The 22,494-nt window shown below is 44.2% G+C and overlaps 1 protein-coding gene across 4 annotated transcripts in view; it reads right to left on the reverse strand.

The window, feature by feature from the left end:
* The window catches only part of ELF2 (E74-like factor 2 (ets domain transcription factor)), a 41,909-nt gene extending 20,325 nt beyond the window's left edge, over nucleotides 1-21,584 (reverse strand). For 3 of the 4 annotated variants that reach the window (XM_012726971.1, XM_012726970.1, XM_004685287.2), the window contains exons 1-2: nucleotides 21,346-21,562; nucleotides 16,833-16,998 (exon numbers count right to left, since the gene is read on the reverse strand). In XM_012726971.1, the coding sequence (XP_012582425.1) occupies nucleotides 16,833-16,998; nucleotides 21,346-21,417 (238 nt within the window). In that variant the 5' untranslated portion in view covers nucleotides 21,418-21,562. Of the gene's footprint in view, nucleotides 1-16,832; nucleotides 16,999-21,345 lie in introns of all 4 variants that reach the window. The other variant, XM_012726969.1, reaches the window with a different exon arrangement.
* Nucleotides 21,585-22,494: the final 910 nt, after the last annotated feature.

Genomic DNA, 22,494 nt, shown 5'->3' on the forward strand with positions numbered 1-22,494 from the left:
GCCGGGCCCTGCCCGCCAGCGACGCGGCGGCGCACACGAACTGGCAGCGGCGGAGCGCACATGCCCGCCCCGGCTGCTAGGCGAGAAACCCAGGCACCCCCATTTCTGCTTAGTTCATCTGGCAGCGATCGTCGCGTTTCTACCACCGTCCACTTTTCTAAAGACCCTTCTCTAGAGAAACGAGCCTTCTTACAGATGAAGTGCATGTTAACACACAATAGAAGGTGGCGATAAACCGCCACTGAGTGACTGAATTTTTTGACAACAGTGGCAATCAGTAAAGTGACGCAGATGGGGCGTTATTAAAACAAACCCCCAAAAAATGCTCCTCTGGTCTCAATTTCACAATATATTTAAAAAAAAAAAAAAACGTTTGAAACAAAATGTTGCCCTAAGTTGTTTCTACACGAAATTTGCGTAAAACAGTGCCTCCTGCAGAGTGAGTGCTCAGCAAGTATTCGCTGAATAAACACAAGAAGGGTTTGGCAGCCGCACACACTTAAAAACAAAGTATACCTTTTACAGTCTGACTTGCACTAACTGATCTGAATATTGTGCTAGTAATCTAGAGGGACACTTGCCCAGAGGTAATATTCCCAGGGCACTATCGTTTTCCAAGTTCGCCCAATGTGGCAGTGCCACTTCAGAACAGATTTGCGTAGCTTATGACCTTTTTTCACTTTTCCTAAATGGGTGGGGGGATGTCTGCTCTCTGGCTCCTTTCCCCTTTGCCCTAACCTCCTGTAAATCAAGCATCTTCCTTGCATTTGCAAAACCTGCCAGGTATTCAAAAGAAACTATGTGACCGGTGGCTTTTTTTTTTTTTTTTTTTTTAGTCAATTTAAAATAAGCAGCCTCTTACAGGCAGCCTCAAACAGACACACTTTCCAGGTGGGCAATGGTAATGAACCATGAGGATAAACTGCTGCCTTTAGAAAGATCACTGCAATGGTTAAACCTTAATCTCCACTTTGATCACAAGGCTTTCATGTATTTAAAAAAGGAAGAGAGGAATACCAGCCAGAGGTTTATTTTTCCTGGAGGTGACAGAACTAGTAGTTGACTCAAAAACTACTCTTTTCTCAATATGGAAAGTTTGAGGTCTGATAACTTTTGCTGTACTCTTGAGACCTTAAGAGTCAACATGTATGTGCATTTTATTCTCTGTACATCTCAATTATGTGTCCGTGTCAACCTGTTTTCAGTCTCATGAGTACAGAAGCTGTATCTTCCCAAATAACAAAGTTCTCATGTATAATATATGCCTAAGTGTGTACTGAAGAGAAATGAATCAGAAAGATCCAAAAGCACAGTTCAAATCATTGGATTTTCATGCAATTCTGCTTTGCTACCACGCCGTGGCCTTCCAGAGCCACCAACACTTTTTAAGAGTCCACAGATAGTGGGTAAAGCAAAATTAAGATACGCTACTGTTGGAAATTACAAATTGGTAATAACTTTCAGGAATGTAATGTGCCATATCAACAGACTAAAAGACATTTAGATGTTCTAACTCAGGAATTTCGTTTCAAGGGCTTAGCTGAGGAAATAAGACGTTCTATTAAAATTGTTTGGGGGATATGTAACATGCTAAAATACTAAAAATACAAATGTGGTAGGATTTAAATATATATGCACTTTTGGGACCCTGTAGTGGCACAGGGGTTAAAGTCTCAGCACTATGAAGCTGTCCCCAGCCACTGCAACACGAGCTCGATCCCCAGCCAGGGAGTGACACATAAGGTGCAGCAGACCTCTCGTCACCCCTCTGCTCCCCTCAACAATGTATTTCAGTAGATTCACCTGTTCTGCTCCCCATTATGTCTATGGTGAATCCCCTCACCCCACCCTCCACAACTCTAGCCTACATCCCAGTTCTTATGTGCATAAATATTTTTAATGATGTAAAATAAATGTATATGTATTTCTACTACACAGTGATTCAAACATAGTACACGTGGATACATACACACACAAGGTCTATGTCCATATGCATATATACACATCTATAAGAATGAGCAAGTACTGATAGCAGGATGAAGAACTAAGTGAAAGCAGGCCTCCCTGGTGGCACAAGGGGTTAAAGCACAGCACTATGAAGCTATCCTCAGCCACTAGCATGAGTCTGATTCCCCACCTGGGAGTGACCCACATGGCATGGCAGACCTCTCCGGATCCGCCTGCTGCTCTCCTCAGCAGTGTATTTCAGTACATCTACCTGATCTGCTCCGCACTGTCTCTGGTGAATCCTCTCATCTCCCACACCTCTGGCCTGTACCCCAGTTCTTGTATGCATAAATAAATAAATCTTTTTTTAAAAAAACTGAATAAGGAAAAAATAACTGAATAAGGATAGTAGACTAGCATGGCAAACAGCAAGCTCATAGCTGCTAGTAACATCAGTTATTGCTGTGCTATAGCAGGGAAAATAAAGGGTAAATAACTAATTCGTGTTGAAATAAAAACATACTAAATGTTAGCCTTCCCTTTTTCTTTTTCACTTACTCCTCCAACACACCTATGAAATAGCTAATGCTACTGCATCGCTTTATAGATGAGGAGTGCCTGGTGCCTTGACCAGGGTCAGAGTTAACCTTGGAAGGCAGGAGCTGAGCCCAGCACCCTAATGGCCGGGCATTCCCTGGGCACCAGCCACAAGGCCTGTTCATCTCTTACGGTTCAGGTGGATTCTCTCGTCTGCCAATTCTTTTCCATTCTTCCACCTAAGAAGCGGCTTAATTCCCCTCTCCCTCTGAGTGACAAGTGGACTTACAGATTTACTTCTAACAAACAGAAATAACACCGAAATAATGTGCAATTTCAAAAACTGCTCGGTCTCCTATGTTGTGGGCCCACTCACGGAGGACACCACCAATTGTCGCGTCCTTGAGCACAAGGACAAGAACTCTTTGGGGAGACTCACTAGGCAAGAACAGCAGCATCGCCCAATAAACAGCCTGGGGACAGCTACCTAGGAGATGACCCCCAGCCCTGACCACACCTTCAGATGATGGCAGCTTCATAAAAGACAGTAGCCAGAAGCCATGCCCATGTCCTTAACCTCAAACACTACACAGGCCCACATTTGTTTTAAGCTGCTGAATTTCAGATACTTTTGGTAAGTCAAAAAAGATAATATAGCATGGAACAACTTAAACTCCCAACTTGTCCCATTTCACAACTTGGATAAAGAAATGGGTCAATGACCTCTAACTTCCACTACAAAGTCCCAGGCCGTTCTTCTCATTTTTTCTTTTTTTTTTTAAAGATTTATTTATTTACGCATACAGAACTGGGTACAGGCCACAGGTGCAGGTGCAGGGGTGGTGAGAGGGTTTACCAGAGACAGAGTGGGAAGCAGAACAGGCAGATCTACGAAGTACACTGCTAAGGGGAGCAGCAGGAGGGTCAGGAGAGGTCTGCCGCGCCCTGTGGTCATCTCTGGGGCAGGCAGGGATCGAACTCTTGCTGAAGGGGCTTTAGCTTCTTAGTGCTGTGCTTTAACACACTGCGCCATCAGGGAGGGACTCATTTTTTCAATTATTTATTAGTTTAGACAGCAACTCTTTCACCTTCTACATCTAAATTGGAAAACAGCTCTCCATAATAGTATCATTATTTTTAAAGTCTTATATAACCAAAAGTAATTAGATATCCTTGACAATTCAAGTAATTTTATGGTTCTGGAGTCACCAGGATGAATTGTTCTTCAGGAACTAAACAACTGTTTCCAGTAGCAAAATTTTATCTTAAACTGGTGATTTCATTTGCACTTCCCCTACAGTACACAGAATCCTAAGATGTTGTGATTTTAAAGGAGCCTGGAGACCATAACACCTAGCAGTTTTCAAAACCAAAAAAACCTAAACAACATGATCTCTTTCCCTGACTACCATGGATTACATACATTACATTATACTTAAAAGCCAAGCATATACTCGTCTGTTCTATCTGATAAAAGGGGAACAGGCTTTACACACACACACGTATCTGTATGTATGAATGTACATATACTTACAGGCATACGTGTGTATAACAAAGGGGGGGATACTCTGTCCCTAACTTTATCTTCCTGCCCTTTGGGAGGATGTCAATTTTCTACTTGGTAGTGTCAGCTCTTTTACCACCAATGGGCCAGCTATTTGAGAATCACTTACATAGTCCACTACCTTTTTTGACATATCAGGAAACTGCGTCTCCAACGGGTTAAATAAGTTAACCAAAATCACAAAGTATTGTCAGACTTCAACATCAAAAATCCTCAAAAACAATTTTCTATAAGGCTTGGAAATACTATGGAATATAAAAAACTGTAACAGTGGTTAAGTGTCTTCCTGAGCAATGAAGGGATTATTGAGGCAACGACCGGGAGGAGAGCACTAAGGAGCCCAGAGCCCAAGGGTCCCTGACACAACCAGACTGAACTCCAGTTCAGTCACGAGTGGACTCTCCCGGCTCGCCCGCCGCTTCTCTGAGCACTGCCTTTCGATGAGTCCACCTGTTCTCCATCTGTCTCTGGTGTATTCTTTCACCCCCAAGTCTCTAGCATTACCCTCTGTGTACCTGTTTCCTTTTCAAGAAGAATAGAAAAAAAGAGCTCGAAGCTGGAGTACACCGTGTTGGGTGTGTTCAGGGAAAGGCTCAGAGAGAACAGGCCCTCCACGCCACTCGCTGGGGCCCAGGCACTTGGCTGCAAGTCACCCTGGCCTCGGCCCTGAAAGGGGACAGCAGACAGGCTGCATACTAGGCTCACCAAGCCAAGGCCCATTCCCCACAGCTGTGACACTCTCACAGTAGGATACTTTAGCCAATAGTTGTGTTTTATAAGATGTTGCTAAAATCAAAATGTTTGCACCATAATCATTTTCATTCCTTTAGTCAACAAATAATTCCTAGCACTTACTTGGAGCAAGTTTCTATTGTAGGTACTACCTATTAGGATACCTGGTGTGACGAAACTCTGTAACCAAAAAAAAATAATAATAATTTTAACCCTTCTCAAGTCACACAGAACCTCTACTAGGGGTATGACTCTTAGAAACACTATGGCATGCAAAATTGTCTGTTCATGAAATTATAGAATATTGAGTATATGCTAGAATTTGGACTACCACCCCTGAAAGTGAAATTATTTATATGTACAAAAGCCTTCTTAAGACATGGATTTTTTGAAGGGGTTGACAAAGTCACAATCTGTTAGCTAGGGACCCTCCCTGCTAGCACAAGAGGTTAAATAAAACACAGCACTATGAAGTTATGGTAGCTACTGCAGCACGAGTTCAATCCCCAGCCAGGGAGCTGACCCACAGAGTGCAGCAGACCTCTCCTGTCTCCCCAGGGCTCCCTTCAGTGGATCTGCCTGTCCTGCTCCCCACTTGTCCCTGGTGAGCCCCCACAGCACGTCTAGCATCTATCTTGTATGCATAAATAAATCTTCTTTGTTAAGTATAACTGGACTTGAAAACTTTTTGCCATCTGTTGGGGTAACAATAAATTTTTCATTGTTGTATTAATTTGCTTATGCACTGTAAGTACTGAGGATAAACATTTTTCATGCACTTATTGGCCATTAACAGTTCCTTATGAATCGTCTATTCATATCTTTTGCCATTTTTCTATCATTTTTGTCTTACTGAGTTGTAAAATGTTAACATATTCCAGATAGTAATTCAGATGTGTCACAAATCGATTCCTGCTTCACTTTTAATTTGGTGGGTTATACTACCTTTGTTCTACAAAAACTTCCATGTAGTCAAATTAATACATTCCAATTATATGAAAAACTACATCATTGTATCCTCACAGTGTATGTTAATAGTCCTCAGAATAAAATGGAAATCACAAAGGAATTAAGAAATATTATAAATGAATTACAATAAAAATGCATATCAAGCTCTAACACACTAAACAGTACAGAGTTCCAGAAATAAAACCAGTTAAACTAAACTCTCAATTCAGATGAAAAAATGAACCACAAGAAGTAAGAGAGTAGGAAAAAACAGAGAACAGTTTTTTTAAATAGTAGAGACTCACAAAACCAAAAGATGATTTTGAAAAGACTAGTAAAATAGACTTCAGTAACAGGTATCAAGAAGGCACAACTATGGCCCGCCTTGGTGGTGCAAGGGGTTAAAGCACTGCACTGTGCAGCTATCAGCAGCCACATGGCAGAAATGAATTTGATTCCCCCCCACCAGGGAGCTGACCCACGTGGCGCGGGTGACCTCTCCTGACCCGCCTGCTGCTCCCCTCAGCAGTGTACTTCTCGATCTGCCTGTCCTGCTCCCGGCTCTGTCTGGGGAATCCTCTCACCCACCGCACCTCTGGCCTGCATCTCAGTTCTTATATGCATAAGTAAATAAATCTTTTTAAAAAAATCACATTACACTATTTGTTTACTACAACTTCTGATGTTACTGTACTTATTTTTACTACCTTGATTTGTTATTTGCATTCTGGGTTTTTTTTTTTTAAGATTTATTTATTTATTCATACAGAACGCATTCTGGGTTTTTTTGGCCTGTTGTCTCTTGCTAGATTGCTCTTTTACTTTAGTCCCTCACCTATCCAAGATAACATTTCAGAAGCTATCCTCATTTTCCTATTTTAGTGTGCTTTAGTTTCTTGAACAAATGTTTTTCTTTTCACGGCCACCTGCTCTAGGTCCGGTTTCACACAGTGCGCCTAACTATTTTGTTCAAAGCCCACACAATCTGACTTATCTTTCTAGCCTTATGTCTCCCAAACACATGCCTACACGAAATCTAATCTCTAGCTAAACTACACTGCTTGTCAATGCCTAAATAAAATGCAAGATTCCTGGCATTCTGTGCTGGCTCGTGTCTGCTCATTCACCCTGACACACGCCAATAAAAACGGTACTGAAAACCCTCTCAATGCCTGACTCTGAGCAACAGCGGTAAACACAACAAATACAGTCTCTGACTTCATGGGGCACTGGGTGAAACACTGAACACAAACACAAGTGGAACAGAGTAAAGCTCTGTGCACACACAGCTGAGGTGAGTCAGCCGGCAGCAGGTTCCTCCTGCCATCCGCCTCAACAGCAGTCCCTGGAGCCACAGCGACCACCAGGTGGCACCAAACCCTGATGGACACCAGTGGTCTAGACACCTCAGCCTGAGCCCCTGGAACTTGTATCACACAAACTTCCTCCTGCACACAGAATAACTCAGCTCATTTCACTAAAAACATAATGCCCTGTTTCATGTGATTTGAATTTTCTGGAGTTACTACCTTAACATGGAAGTTTACTGCATCACAAGTTGTAGAAGCTAAAAAAGAACGGGGCTTTGACAGAAGTCAATAGTCCTAAGTGAGACTGTGGAGCAGCGACTACGTTCTCCTACTGAGAACTGGAAAACAGACACAACAATCTGCTCCTCAAAGAGAACAGAATGTGTAAGCACCCCATGAAGGTGATCTGAATTAATGAAAAGATAAAAACTCAGGTGCGCGCTCGTGTGTGCAATGAGGAGATGTGACTGACGTACTTCATCAGAGTATATTGCTTCAAAGATCTGGAGTCCTACTTACTGTCTGAGTTGAAATCCTTTCTCCATCACTTAGGCAACTGCCTAGCCTTGGAAAAGTCATTCAGTAAAAGTCTGTGGAGAGTTTTAGGTATGTGACTATGTTAATAGCTAAGAACTATTAGTAGTAGTAGTGTTGCTAGATGGATGAAAGGAATCCAATTATTGACTGCAACTTGAAGGTCATGTTAAAAATTCTGAGTATTAGGAAGCTCCCCGATAGCACGGGGGTTAAGTCTCAGCACTATCAAGGAATCAGCCTTCAAGAGTTTGATCCCTGGCCAAGGAGATGACCCACATGGCGCGGCAGACCTCTCCTGTCATCCCGCTGCTCCCCTCAGCAGTGGGTTTCGGTCAATCAACCAGTTCTGCTCCTTGCTCTGTCTCTAGTGAGTCCTCTCACGCCCTCCGCAACCTGAACCTCTGGCTTATACCCCAAAAATATTAAATATATATATATATATGTGTGTGTGTGTGTGTATGTATATATATGTATATATATAATCTACACAAAAATATTTTTTAAAAAAGAATCCTGTTAGTTTAACAGAACCTCTCTTACGCCTAGTATTTCTCTTGTGAATTTTCCATCCACTCACCCCAGTCGGCTTCCTTGGCTATAAAATGCCCATCTGTGTACGCTACAATGGGAGCTGAGGCCCACTAGAAAATTCCATCCTGGCGGTCTCCCTCTATCACCACAAAACCCCCTTGAGTAAAGCCTTCCTTACTATGCTTTAAAAGCACAGTGCTTTTTCTTAATACTTCCCAAATGAAATGTCATTTGCCCTCCCAGCCTCAATCCTGAATTTTCCATCACACTAGCCGACGGCTTCGCCCTCTCCTCCTCACTCTCACAACGATGACTCCACGGAGCCTCCTTACAGAGAGTCATGCTCTCCTGTCTCCCCACTGGAGGGCAAGCGCCTTCACAGTGATGCCGCCCGCACACGTGCCTGGCACAGCACGGGGCCCTCCGCGGCCCTAGCCCCACTGACAGCCAAGGAGACTCCGCACTGTCTCCTCCTTCCTCTGACAAACACCAGAACTCAGTCTGGACTGGTATCCCAAGGAGGAGGTTCGCCGCCACTTCTGCCCCTCTCCAGGGCACTTCCCAGCCCACAGACGTGCGGCTCACGCTTGGACACACAGGTGTCTCCTTGCCTCAAGGAGCTTACAGGCATTCTGAGGGCCTTCTAACTAAGCACAATAGTAGCAATGAAATTTAAAAAACAATGTGATTCTGCCAAACTTGTCATTTCCAAACCAAAAGGTTAATCTTGCAAGCCGAACTGATGTCAAGTACAGGCCATCTCTAGAGCAGAAGAGGAGGAAAGGATTTTCAAGCTGACTCCAGAGAGCAAACGTCTCAGCAAGCAACCAGCACTCTGTGGGCCTCCCCGGTGGCGCAGCTCGTTAATGCGCAGCAACGAGCAGCACTCCTCCCAAGCCAGCCAGGGCGTGACCCACAGGGCGCAGCAGACCTCGCCTGACCCTCCCGCTGCTGCCTTCAGCAGCGGATCGCAGTAGATCATCCGCCTGTTCTGCTCCCCACTCTGTCTCTGGTGAATCCTCTCACACACCCCCACCCCTGGCCTACACCCCAGCTCTTGTATTCATAAATAAGTAAATCTTTAAAAAAATAATAAAATGGCACGCTTAATTGTTCAACTTCTCCACAAAGCAAACCGCCTGGGGAGGCCAAGCAGGCTCTGCGGGTCTGCTGCAGGGGCCCTCTGCAAGGCCAAGCCTGGGGAACCTGCACAGCCCCGCCCTGCGCACTGGGAGCCTGAGGGCGCCTGCTGTCCCGTGCGCCCTTAGAATCCTACAGACTGGCTCTGACCCTCTCCGCAGGCTGCATGAGTCAAGCTGCGCCACTCAGACACAGTTATAAAGTAGAACCCAAAAATTTGTGTTTAAAAAAAGTCCCGAGTGCAAAGGAATGTATGCTTCCAAAACCAAACATGTAGGAACTATTTTCTAGACCTATAGCTTTCCTTTCATGTCAATGAGATGTTTTCTGAAAAGAATGCAAGGACTATTTGAAATCACTCCTTTCATTTCTGCTTTGTTAACTGACAGGGTGATTCTTTGTTTTTACCACTGTTTTCTCCTTAACCTAACAACCTAGAAAACATACTCAAGTGTACAGAAAATTAGTGGCTATTTTAAAATAGCCTAAAACAATAGTTTAAAAATCAGCTAGCTTCATTTCATTTTCTTCTCCGATTGCCAAATCCAATTTAAAAGTGACAATTGTGATATATCTCTAATTAGTAATTAAGTAAATGTGTCATTAAAATACTGTTCATCTTCTATACCCTCCACAACTTAGTATCTTTTTTTTAAGCTTTATTTCTTGATGCACACAGAACCCGGGTACTGGCCCGCGGGGCAGGGGCAGTGAGAGGATTCGCCAGAGGCGGAGCGGGAAGCAGAACAGGCCGACGGACCAAAAGTCCAAGATCACAGAAATGGGAATTTCAGGAAGACTCAGAATTGTATGATAACCAGATTTCATTAATTCTAAGATATAAACTTTTTTCACATTTTGACGTCTCTGAAATCAAGATGTATTTTATAACTGGAAATATCCTAAAAATAATAATTGGCAGCATTCCCCCAAGTGTTCTACAAATTAATATTTCTTATAAACTGATGGCATGCTGGGTTAAATGAAGTCAGCCAAAAATTAAACCTCCCCTTAAGAAGTCTTTCTAACCCACCTAAATCACAGCCCAATGCTAATTCAAGCAATTCTAGAATCACAATTAAGGTTCACACGTCACCCTTACAGGAGACCTATGCCAAGCTAACTCAAGAAGATACTTCTTAAAGAAATGTTCAGGTGAAAGTGCAGATTAGGAAGTAACATAATTCAAAAAAAAGCAGATGCTCAGGCAGCAGCGGCTTCTGAGGAAGGGCGGCCGGAGCCCTCAGCGCGGGCCAAGCAGCGGCGGCAGCAGCAGCAGGGAAAGGTGCAAGCAGCAGAGGAACCCGCCCGCGCTCTCCTCAGGAGGAGCTGCCGCCACCCTTGAAACAAGAACACAGTAGACATCTGCAGTTTAAATGGAAAAGTATAAATGTTCTTAATAAATAAAAGCCAACCTACCGCAGACTTCCTTCTGGCTCCATCTGTCTCACTCTCGGGTGACCCTAGGATGGGGGTCCTTTTCAGATCCCCACTTTTTCAAGTTCTTCTTCTACCTCCCTGTGGCAACAACATTTTTTCATTAAAAGAGTCCTTGTGTGCCCCAGGGAGGGCCTCCGAGGGCATAACAAATACAAAAGCACCACAGCCCACCTGGATGACCCTGTGGACCTCTGAGCTTGGCAGAGAGAGCAGTGGCCTCTGACAGAAACCAAGCGCTTCAGAATGATAAATGTAAACGCCAAAGCACAGTATGTTGGGGAAGGCATGATAAAAGGCACAGGTGGAGGTATAAAGTGTTTGAATTTTAAGACTGTGTAAGTAGAAAAATACACAGCAGAGAACTGAACAAATGTTCTATTTTAGTGTGTGAAAGATTCCCACATTTGAAGGCACAAGCAAAAACACTGAAGAAATTCAGAGAACACTTACACGTCACAAGCCCATGTTTCGTATGTCTGCTTCATGCAATTCTTACAATCCTGAGTTCCTACTTTAGGACAATGAAACAGACTCTGGAAAGGTTAAATCTTGCCAAGTAAGTGATAAAATGGAACTAACCCAATCGATATTCTTTCTTTTCCTACAAGAAAACTACTTCAAACCTAAAAAGAAAAGTCAGGCCCTGTGGGGGACATAGGTTGTGAACAAGCCCACCTTGGCCAAGTAGGTTGATTTCCAGTGAGTTTCCACTGAGAGAGTTGAAAGTAACTAGATTTTCTTTTAACTGTCATAAGCACCATCTAAAGGAAAGTTCTAGCAAAAGTTGTAAACAGTTGTTTACAACTATGTTCAAACATCCAGGATTTTCTATCTCATTTAATACATCTAACTACCCTTCAGCAACTCTTCCTGTTCCTTAAAAGTAAAACATTCCTGAAGGCCAATTCCCTAATTCTGTGGGCAGAATATTTTCTTCCTTAGGGAAATCTTTCTCCTTGGAGATTATGGGTATTTCCGAAGCATCTGTGCTGACGAGTCCCAAGTCCTTAAAGCCGCCCTGGCCTTCCCTGACTAAGCTTCAGTTCTACAAGAAGTCCTCCAGAGCTAGCCTCCTCCCTTTTCACCTGGCTGTCTCAGGTGGCTGATTTCATCACAAGGCTGCCCACTGCTTCAGGTTGGTTTGGTCAAAGCATCGTGCTGGCAGGGGCCTGGCAGGAGGAAGGAGAATGAGAGCCGTGACTCTCTGACACCCCAGTGGCAAGCGAGCGGTCTTCTCTGAGCACTGGCCCCAGGCTCTGCCAATGTGACCCTTTCTGAGGCTTCTCTTCTGGCTCCCAGTAGCCCTTCATGGTTTCTGTCTTTGGGCCAGAGAAGAGAAACAGCTCGGCTACCAGCAGCTGTGGGCAACCACCCTGTCTCTTACTGTCCCCAGGCTTGCCCAAATATTTGTAGTTAGCCCTCTACTAAAACACTCATTACATTATTACCCTAATTTGAGCATGCCACTTCGTTTGGATCCAACCCAAAAAAATCAATTACCAAAACATACCTGCTTCCCAAAACAACCTTGCCTTCCCAATATGATTTTGAAATCTGCTGCCATCACCTGAGGAACAAAATCGAGTTCCGTCTAGGCCTCTCCCACTGGGGTCGCGCCCAGGGGCTCTGTTCCTGCTCCCACGGCTCTCAGCCCCAAGCCCCTCCACAGACGCACAGCCTCTGGCCTTGTCGCCTAGCCTCACCCTCCATCTACCAACAGCCCAACTACAGAGAGCCATCTACGCAAAATCTTCAGCTCTTCCGGCTTTTTACATGCCTCGTTGCTCACACGAGTTCGTATCACAGTGAATCATAAAGTATACTATCAAGTTTTACAAGCTCTCAGTGATTTCATTACTTTTTAAATGGTAATCCACAACCACCTTCGTAACTACAAATTTCATATATACATATGTACAGAAAGAAAACAAAGTGTGCATGTAACTGCTTTTCAAATCTCTGGAGTGGGGCGGAGATGCCCGCCCCCCACACTGACCACCAACAGGCTTGCTGACCGCCAGCCTCCAGCCTCGCCAAGCAGCACCTCCTGCCTGGGGGGGTGGGGGGGGCAGCCCCCCAGTCTTCCCACTCACTTCATCAGCTTGCACTTCAAAGGCGCCAGGTCTGGACTAACGTCCGTTACCACCCCCCACCCCCCACCCCAGTGCTTAGGGCACTGTGTCCACTGTTAGTTACAAAATATTTCGTTTTTCTATAAACTTTATCAGGATTGTTCTTACTCAAAAGCCTTGTGAGGGGGATGCAGACTTTTATTCTATAAAAAAGATAACACCAATTAGCCTATAGTTACTACCAACAAAACAAGAAACGGTTTTACACACAAAAGTAATGAAGCTGCAGCTGACTTCGCCCTCCTCCCGGACTCTCTGGTCCGGCGCGGACATATGTGCAGAAGTATGCGGGCGGACGAGAAGTCAGCGCAAGCGCAGACCACCGCAGAGCGGATCGCTCACCGCAAGCATGAGCTACTTACTAGGCCGCTAAGGTCTAAGTGACAATGTCCAAGCAGCCCGAGAAGGCTTTCCTAGATGTACAAAAGGATCTTACCCTACACAAATCTCATTTCCACCAATTTCTCCAGGTAAAAACTGCTGGGTCCATCTTTAAATATCTCTTTCCTTTTTCTTCCCAGTTTCTTCTCTAAAACCTATACATACCTGGAATTTCAGTTAAAAAGTTAAATCTGGCCCTCCCTGGTGGCGCAGCGGGTTAAAGCACTGCGCTAAGAAGCTAAAGCCACTTCCGCATGAGTTCTATCCCCGCCTGCCCCGGAGGTGACCACAGGGCGAGGCAGACCTCTCCTGACCGGCCCACTGCTCCCCTCAGCAGTGTACTTCGTCGATCTGCCTGTTCTGCTTCCCGCTCTGTCTCTGGTGAAGCCTCTCACCCTCCGCATCTCTGGCCTGTACCCCAGTTCTGTACAAATAAATAAATAAATCTTTTAAAAAAAAAAAAAAGTTAAATCTTCACAAAAAGTGTATGTGACCCTAATCTACTACTTCAAAGGAAACATGTCTTAGGGTGAGTCATAACACCAATTCATCTACACATGTTCTATATGTCATAAGAATGAAATTTTATTCTAATTTTAAGGCATTTAAAAAGGTATTTGATTCCTTAAACAAAATCAACGTAGGATTAGCTGATTCTAATCTATCTACCCATCTATCTATATAATTAACAGTATGTACAAAGTCAATTAAAAAATTCATTTGCCACAATATTTTAAAATAACTTAGCATGCGGTAGTAGCCAAGCTCTGCAGGCCTTACAATGAAAGAAGGCAATTGTTCCGATCGCTGACTACTGATGCGTGAGGGGCAGGTTTCCAGCCCCAACTTGTCTTTAAAAGATAGCTGCACTGGGGCCTCCCTGGTGGAGCAGGAGAACTGTGGCACAGGCCAGAGGAGCTTGTGGTGAGTGACCTGCCCTGCCATGGTCTGCGCTTGCGCATATCTCTGCACATATGTCCGCGCGGGACCAGGGTGTCCAGGAGGAGGGCGAAGTCAGCTGCAGCTTCATTACTTTTGTGCATTTTGTGCATTTCTCGTTTTGTTGGTACAAGCTACAGCCACACACTGCAGCACGAGTTCCATCTCCCCCCAGGGGGCGACCCACAGGGGGCAGCAGACCTCTTGTACCTCCCTGCTGCTCCCCTCAGCAGTGGATTCCAGTGGTTCCGCTGTTCTGCCCCACTCTGTCTCTGGGGAATCCTCTAAACCTCTCGCACCTCTGGCCTGTATCACAATTCTTGTATGCATAAATAAGAAAAAAAAAATTTTAATCTTAAAACAAAGTTAAATATGCCAAACAATATAAGTTCTTTGCTAACTTTTCTTCCAGTGGTAAGGAAAAATCTAATCTAAATCTAAAAACAGTATCACAAAAAGCACTGTCAGAACATTCAAAAATCACTTTTAAAATTTTATACAACTATTTCTTCTTCCCAAATTTTGTATATCCTTTTTCAACGTCATAATCACTCAAATCTCTGTCCTGAAAATGGTATCACCACCCTCAGACTTCAAGAAAATAAAATATTTTAAATGGATTAAATTCACTTCCTATTTAGAAATTATTTTTTTACTTAAGTAGATTTACTACACGGTCCAATAATTCCACTCCTTGGTATTTACCTGGAGAATGCAAAAATCATTAATTCAAAGGGTTATTTTATATGTGCTCCTATCTGTATTCGTTGCAGCACTATTTACAGTAGTCTGAATACAGAAACAATCTACATGGTCACTGACAGGTGAGTAAAACTAAGAACATGTAGCATACACACATACACACACACACACACACACACACACACAGAGTAAAATACCACTCAGGTATAAAAAGAGATGAAATCTGGTCACAAGTTTTAAAATAACAAACGAGCCAAGAAAAAGTTGAGAAACAAGGGAGGATTTAAGCTGAAACTTATAAATTATTATGTTTACTGGTGAACCAATTTAAATATATCTGGTAACATGTTTTAACAAAGAAAAACACTGACAAATCAAGAATATGAGCAACAGAACTTGGTTGACATACTCTGGACCCTTGATGTCAACCTTATCAAAAACTGGTTTTCACTTTTTCAGTTTCCAGTTAAATCACAGTTATCATTATTTTTCAATAAATGAATCTTCCAGAAATTCAAACTGGTCCTAATTTTTTTCACTCAACTTCTGCTAGCATATTTTCTCATTAGTCTTCTGTTTAAATTCCTATAAGTCAGTTACAATATCTACTTCAAAATACCACCTTGCACAATACTTGAAACTGTTCCACTTGTTCTTTTCCTCAAGAACGGCATCCCCCCCTCCCGGACGCTTACAGCTCTGCAGACCCTCCAGGACGCACGTGGCCTGCCTCTGCACCATCTCCCGTGACCCAGAGCACCAGGCCGCAGTCACAGGCCCTCTCTGCCCACAGAACAAGGTACTTTCCAGCCCCTCAGCTCAATAGAAACTAAAACTGAAGAACAGCCTTAAGTCAGAAGTAACAGGAAACTTTAGGAGTGCTGCTGGCCTTGAGCAGAAAGACAGAAAATATTCAAAATTTTAATCATGAGTTTGCTGCATGATATTTAGGATTGCTTGTTAGATTTATAAACCAAGTATAAGGATTTTTTTCCTGAATTAGTAGCTACAGATAAGTTTTAGCGTTTATGGGCCCTCCCTGGTGGCACAACGGGTAAGGACGCAGCACTGCAAGCCAGAGCAGCTGCCCCAGTGTGAGTTCGACCCCCGCCCCGGAGGTGACCCACATGGTGCAGCAGACCTCTCCTGACCCGCCCGCTGCTCCCCTCAGCAGTGCGTTTCATCCATCTGCCTATTCTACTCCCCACTCTGCTTCTGGTGAGTCCTCTCACCACCCCTACACCTCTGGCCTGTGCCCCAGATCTGTTATGCATAAGTATATAAATCTCTTTTTTAAATTTTAGTGTTCATTATTATATAAAGTAGTCACTATAATCCTTTTGGTAAAATACCTATTTTCTCTATAATCAATGGCAAAAATGCAAAATTTCTCCAAGAGTTATACACACTAATCCCCAACTTACTGTGCAACTATCTCCCCAAAGAGATTGAAATACCAAAATTTCTAAGGCAAAAGAGCAGAGGAGCTGATCAGACTACAGTAAAGGTGCTTCCAGATAATGCAAAGGAACCCCGCCCAGCACGACACTGATGCCGAGAGACTGGGCCTCTAATACAGAAGGAGACACCATGTTTACTTTTATTAAAAAAATGTTACTCTCGGTGGCACACGGGTGATTTGGTGATGGGAAACCCACGGGGATTACAATCGAGATGGAAAAAAAAAATGTGCAAAATGATGTAAAAATAAACTTTTGTAATAATTAAAAAAAAAAAAAAGTTACTCTCCTATACCAACCTCACATAGTAAGAAAATGACGAAAATAATTTCATTATTGTGGACCTGTAATTTGTCCTTAGGAGCCATGAGACTGTTACACCGCAGAAAATCACAAAGTAGAACTTCTCATATCTAAATTCCCTTAAACATGCGATGCTTCCCAGCGTCACTGAACAGTGTATTACCCACTAGCAACGGTGATGGCGACGCAGAACGGACGTGTAAGTAACAGGCGTTTATGAGGTATCTACCTGTTTCCACATTCTCCGTCTCAACTTCTTGTTCTTCTGCCACATCTTGCATCATGTAAGTGTCATCGGCATAAACCAGAACCTGGGCGGCGTAGCCCTGCTCCAGCCTGGCACTGGGCACTGGCTCTACAATCACTGCCGGGGAGTCAGAAACCTTCACACTTTCCTATAAGAGCAAATTTAAAAAAGAATCAACCTTTGTATTCACCAATTCTGGTTCCCTGACCGACCCTTGAGCCCTGCCAGCTCAAGGAGCCCACATACTGAGCTCCACCATTCTAACCACTAATGTAAAAATGAGAGTGAGAAATGAAAAGGGTTAACTCTGACCATCTTTTCAAATGTCAAGAAGACACAGATGAAACATTTCACATAATCAGGGCTTTAGGATCAAGACTGCCAATTAAAAACAAGCATATAATGATGTCACTTATGAAAGCCCAACAGAAGATTTTTTAGAAGGAAACTCTTCAAGACAAGTGGTAAGAGCAAGTTTGATGGCTAATTACTAAGTGATGAGCAGGAACTTGAAGCCATATCTTGGCACCGAAAACAAAACCGAGGAACCACCCACATTACACTGGAGGATCGAGGCAATACCAGTCACTTCTAGAAAAGGAGACGCAGCAGGTGGTAGAGAAAGAGGAAGGGCTTAATATAGGGACATTTCATCAAAACTATTAGAAAAGTGGGGTCCTCCCTGGTGGTGCAGCAGGTCAAAGCACAGCACTACAAAGCTAGCTGCAGACGCTTCAGTGGGGGGTTGATCCCCAGCCAGGGAGTGACACACAGGTTGCAGCAGACCTCTCCTGTCTCCCCGCTGCTCCCCTCAGCAGTGTACTTCATCAATCTGCCTGTTCTGCACCACACTCTGTCTCTGGTAAGTTCTCTCACCACCCCTGCACCTCCAGCCTGTACCCCAGTTCTGTTTGCATAAATAAATCTTTTATTAAAGTAGAAGCTATTAGAAAAGCTTGCTCCACTGACATGCAACACAAACATCTTGGAAGTACAGTAAGTACATCTGGCAGGCTCAGCATTACACCAAGACCAGAGCAGTTTCCAGTCAGCTTTCTAGGCAAGAGCAGGCAGCCAGGGATGACCAGGCACCTGAGGAGAAGCCTCAGCGTGCATATGCACACACAGATTCACTCATCACCACCTCCACAGGGACATGAGGCTAGAGCCATAAATGAGAACAGAATACCATTTCATAAAGATACACTAAACAAAGAAAAAGCAATTAAAAACAGAGCCTTAGAAGATAAAATTGAGCAGGAGCCAGAGGAAAAAGAGAATGCAATAGAAAGTAGGAGAGAAAGTAAGTTTTAGATGACCAGGGAGGCAGCCCAAAAGCTAAACAACGGTTCCAGAAAAAGAAAGGGAGATGGAAGTAAAAAAAAAAAAAAAAAAAAAGGAAGAATGCCAAGAAAATGTCCCGGCACTGCCCACGCAAAGGCCCTGCCTGACAGTGGACCCTCACGGCCACACTCTGTTGGGAAGTATCACAGCACTGAGGACAAAAGGTGTGACACATTTCTAGAATGAAACATAGTTCCCAAACAAGAATGGGGACCCAGGTCATCTTCTCATCATTGGAGAACAGAGCCATCTCTTCAAAATTATAAAGGAAAATCATTTTCAACCTAGAATTCTTTACCAAGTGAAACCATTTTATGAGCACAATAAAAGTATTTCCTCAGACATCAAAGATCTCAAAACACTGACCATCTATCCATCTTTCCATCCTTTCTAGAGAAGCAACTAAACAGTATATTCTATCCAAAAAAAAAAAAAAAACGGTAACAAGAGATGACTTCAGATACAGAACTCAGGAGCTCTGGCCTGGAGGCGACCGTGACTGTCCCAGCAAGGGTGGTAGGGGCAGGCCCAGGCCGGAAATCACCTGACACCTGCCCACCCTGTCCCCTAGGACAGAAACCCAGGTGGCCCCCCTCAGACCTGGGGACCTGTTTCCCCTACCCTGCCTGGCAGCCTGAGGCTGCACTCTGCTCAAACTGCAGGGAGCTGAGAAGAGGAGAAGCCGCCCGGACACCTGGCGAAGGACCAGGGAAGGCCAGGGCCGCCCGGCAGCTCCGTCCCGCGCATGTCCGGACCGCCCTGCCTCCACACACTCACTGGCCACACTGCCCACTCAGGACCTGGGCGGAGGCCCTGGACACAAGGCGCCTGCTGACCACCACTGCGGATACTTGCTCGGTACCCCAGGCAACCCACTGCATGAGCTCTCCTGTGTCTTCCCGTAGACTACAGCGAGGCCACGACTGCAGAGCCCCGTGGCAGCGGGGTCCAGAGCGCCACCAGCGCCCACCGAAGAGCCTCCCTGCTGCTCTCAACTCACCGCCTCCCCCACAGTGAAGAAAGCGCAGTGAAACTGACTTTTTCATAGCATAGTGTTCTGGAGTCTCATTTGGTTTTATGATGTCTTTTATGCCTCACCTCTGAGGTTCCTGTTTTAGCTTCTTAAGCGCATTTAGAGCAGCTGTTTGAAGTTCTAATTAACAAGTCTGTTATTTGCATTTGTTTTCACTGACAGCTTTTTGTTCAAGTTACAGGTTATATTATTCCTGCTTCTCTGCATTTAACTTATCTGGGGTTTGATCTATAAATTTAACATGTCTTGTTGTCTTATGTTAATAGTTAAGGATCAACTTCAAGGACTGTTTTTAAACCTTTCCAGGAAAAGTCGGGACTACTCTAGAAATTGCCCTACCATAGGGGCACCCTTCTGGGACTGCTAAGGAAAGCCCAGGCTTTTAACGATGACCCTGTTCTCACTGACTAGAACTCTCCTGTCACCCAGTACTAAGCAACTACTGAAGTTTCTGGGTAAATCACTGGACGGACACCCCCTGGCTGTTCTCTGCTGGCTTCGTGGAATTTCCTATCACAATGAGCAGAGGGAGAGCGGGCAAGGAAGGGTTCTGCGACTCTACCCCCCACTCCAAAGTTTGTTTCCGCAATTCAGTGCGACTCTTCGTTTTTTCAGGTTCCTGCTCCCTAGACTGAAGTCCTCCTGCAGCAACAAGCCAGGACACAGCCAGCACCACTGAAGACCCTTTCTCATCTCCCGGGAAGCACAGTCCTCCGCCAACTGCTGCCCATGTATTAGTCCTTTCAGGCTGCTTAACAAAATACCACAGACAGAGAAGATCATAAACAGCAGAAAGTTTCCTGAAAGACTAGAAGAGAACGGAGCCCCCAGGTCCCTGTCTCCTTGACAGATCCCACCTGGAAATGATCGCCCAGAAAGCACAACCTGCAGAGGAGAAGCTGACTGCGCAGAGCCAGGCTCCGTAGCTGTGGTTGCGTGGACTTCGAGTGTTTAGATTCCAACACACCAGGACGTGAGTTTTCAAGTCCATTCCTCGCAAAGGAAGACCAATACCTTCACTTTATCCCTTCCACTGAGTCTGACCACAGCAAAAGACACAACAGTCTCCAGGCACACCAGAAGAGAACCCAGACTCCAGAGCCACGGCCGCATGCTCTGGCTTGTTTCTCAGCCATGTCACTATGCCAGTAACAGCAGCATCTTTCACAGGAGAGAGAAAAGACACTCAGCTAACAGCAACTCCCCATTCCTACCACATCTCTGGCCGAATAAGTGCCCACTATTGAGAGAGTATTACTAAGGTTTCTTTCAGGACCTTCCCAATATACAGACTTTACTGACTGGTGGAAAGGGAGTGACACCCTGCAGTCTACATATTTCTGGTGATGTTTTCCATTCCCACGTTATCAAGAATACAAAAAAATAACCAAATGTGCGAGTGATACAAAAAACCTCAAAACCTGAATTTTTTTTTCATTTACTAATTATCGAGTTTTGTGTGATTATGATGTATTCCCACACTAGATTAGACACAACAAAATAACCAGGGCCTCCCTGGTAGTTGCAGGGGTTCAAATCTCAGTGCTACCAAGCCATAGCCAGCCACTGCAGTACCAGCTGGTCCCCAGCCAGGAAGCTGACCCATAGCAGGTTATTTCAGTCAGTCCACCTGTTCTCCCCACTCTGTCTCTGGTGAATCCTCTCACCCCCAACACCTCTGGCCTACACCCCAGTTCTTGTATGTATAAATAAATTTTAAAAAATAGAAAAACCAAAAAACAACTAAAGGAATACAATATTCTAATTTAGGATGAATCTAGTTTAGGTATTTGGTAAAATTTATACCTGCACATTCTGGAACGTAAAACAATAGATTTTATCAAGGAGTCAAGCCTATCTCTCGACTAATACTAGTGTTCTTCCTTCCCACTGTTTTCCTTCCCTTTCATTCTAACACTTGCATGTACCCAAAGCTCTGCTGGGCCAGCGGTACCTCCCCTCAATCTCCTGGAACCTAAATACAAGAGAATACATGACATAGAAATGTATGATGTCACCTCTAGAAACTCTCAAATACCTGTTTCCCAGCAATTTCAAAATTATTCATGCACTGATTTCCATAAACAAAACAGAAATGCAATACACTGGATGCCTAACCTCTTGATTTTTCACTCCATTGCTGGAAAGCTCCAAGACGGAACCTCCACTGTCAGCCACTGCTGATGTCATCGTGTATCCCCTGAGGAAGCGTCAAAGGCTATTAATCAATGCAATTAAAGGTTCATGGATGACTGCCAGTGTTACAGATTTGCATTATCATATTTTAATAGTCAACAGAGATGGAGTGGAGTAGATATCCAGAAATCCAGTCTTCTAAAGATGATTAACCAGAGAGCCTAAAAAGAGGAAGAATTCAAAGTTATTAAAAATACACAATATGAAATAAAACATAACCTGTTTTGCAATCTAGTTTTTAGTGTTTCCATAAACTTAAAAAAAAAAATAAAAATGGAGTGGTTTGCAAAGCCCTGTGTCAAGAAAGGGCAGTAATGGGCACTCTGCTTCTTCAAACTGTCAAATTCATAACTGTGCCCAAATTAAGTTCTTACTTAGTCATCACACAAGGATGGTACTATGACATCTATGTTCCAGGAAAGCAAATGCTGTAACTGCTATTTTAATTAATATTCACTTTTACTCCTGAAATACTTTGGTATAAGTTTGTTTTCTTTTAAAAATTTATTTATTTATGCATACAAGAACCTCACCAGGTATAGACCAGCAGTGTGGGTGTTGAGAGGACTCATCAGAAATAGAGTGGGAGCAGAACAGGCAGAATGACTGAAATCCACCGCTGAGGGGAGCTCTGGGGAGACAGGAGAGGTCTGCTGCACCATGTGGGTCACTCCCTGGCTGGGAATTGAACTCATGCTGCAGTGGCTGTGGACAGCTTCATAGTGCTGCACTTTAACCCACTGTGCCACCAGGGAGGGCCCTTGACAGAAGTTTTTAAGATCTTTTTATTTAAGATTTATTTATTTATTCATACAGAACTGGGGTACAGCCAGATATGCAGGGGTGGTGAGAGGCTTCACCAGAGGCAGAGTGGGGAGCAAAACAGGCAGATCCATGAAGTACACTGCTGAGGGGAGCAGCAGGCGGGTCAGGAGAGGTCTGCGCACCATGTGGATCCTGCGGGGCTGGGTATTGAACTCGCCAGCTTGCAGTGCTGCGTCCCAGCCCATGCGCCACCATGGAGGGCCCTAAGATCTTTTTAATAAGCATTGAAAACATAAATTGTACTGG

Source organism: Condylura cristata, unplaced genomic scaffold, assembly GCF_000260355.1.
Source record: "Condylura cristata isolate star-nosed mole 26May11 unplaced genomic scaffold, ConCri1.0 scaffold00018, whole genome shotgun sequence".
Taxonomy (NCBI): Eukaryota; Metazoa; Chordata; class Mammalia; order Eulipotyphla; family Talpidae; genus Condylura; species Condylura cristata.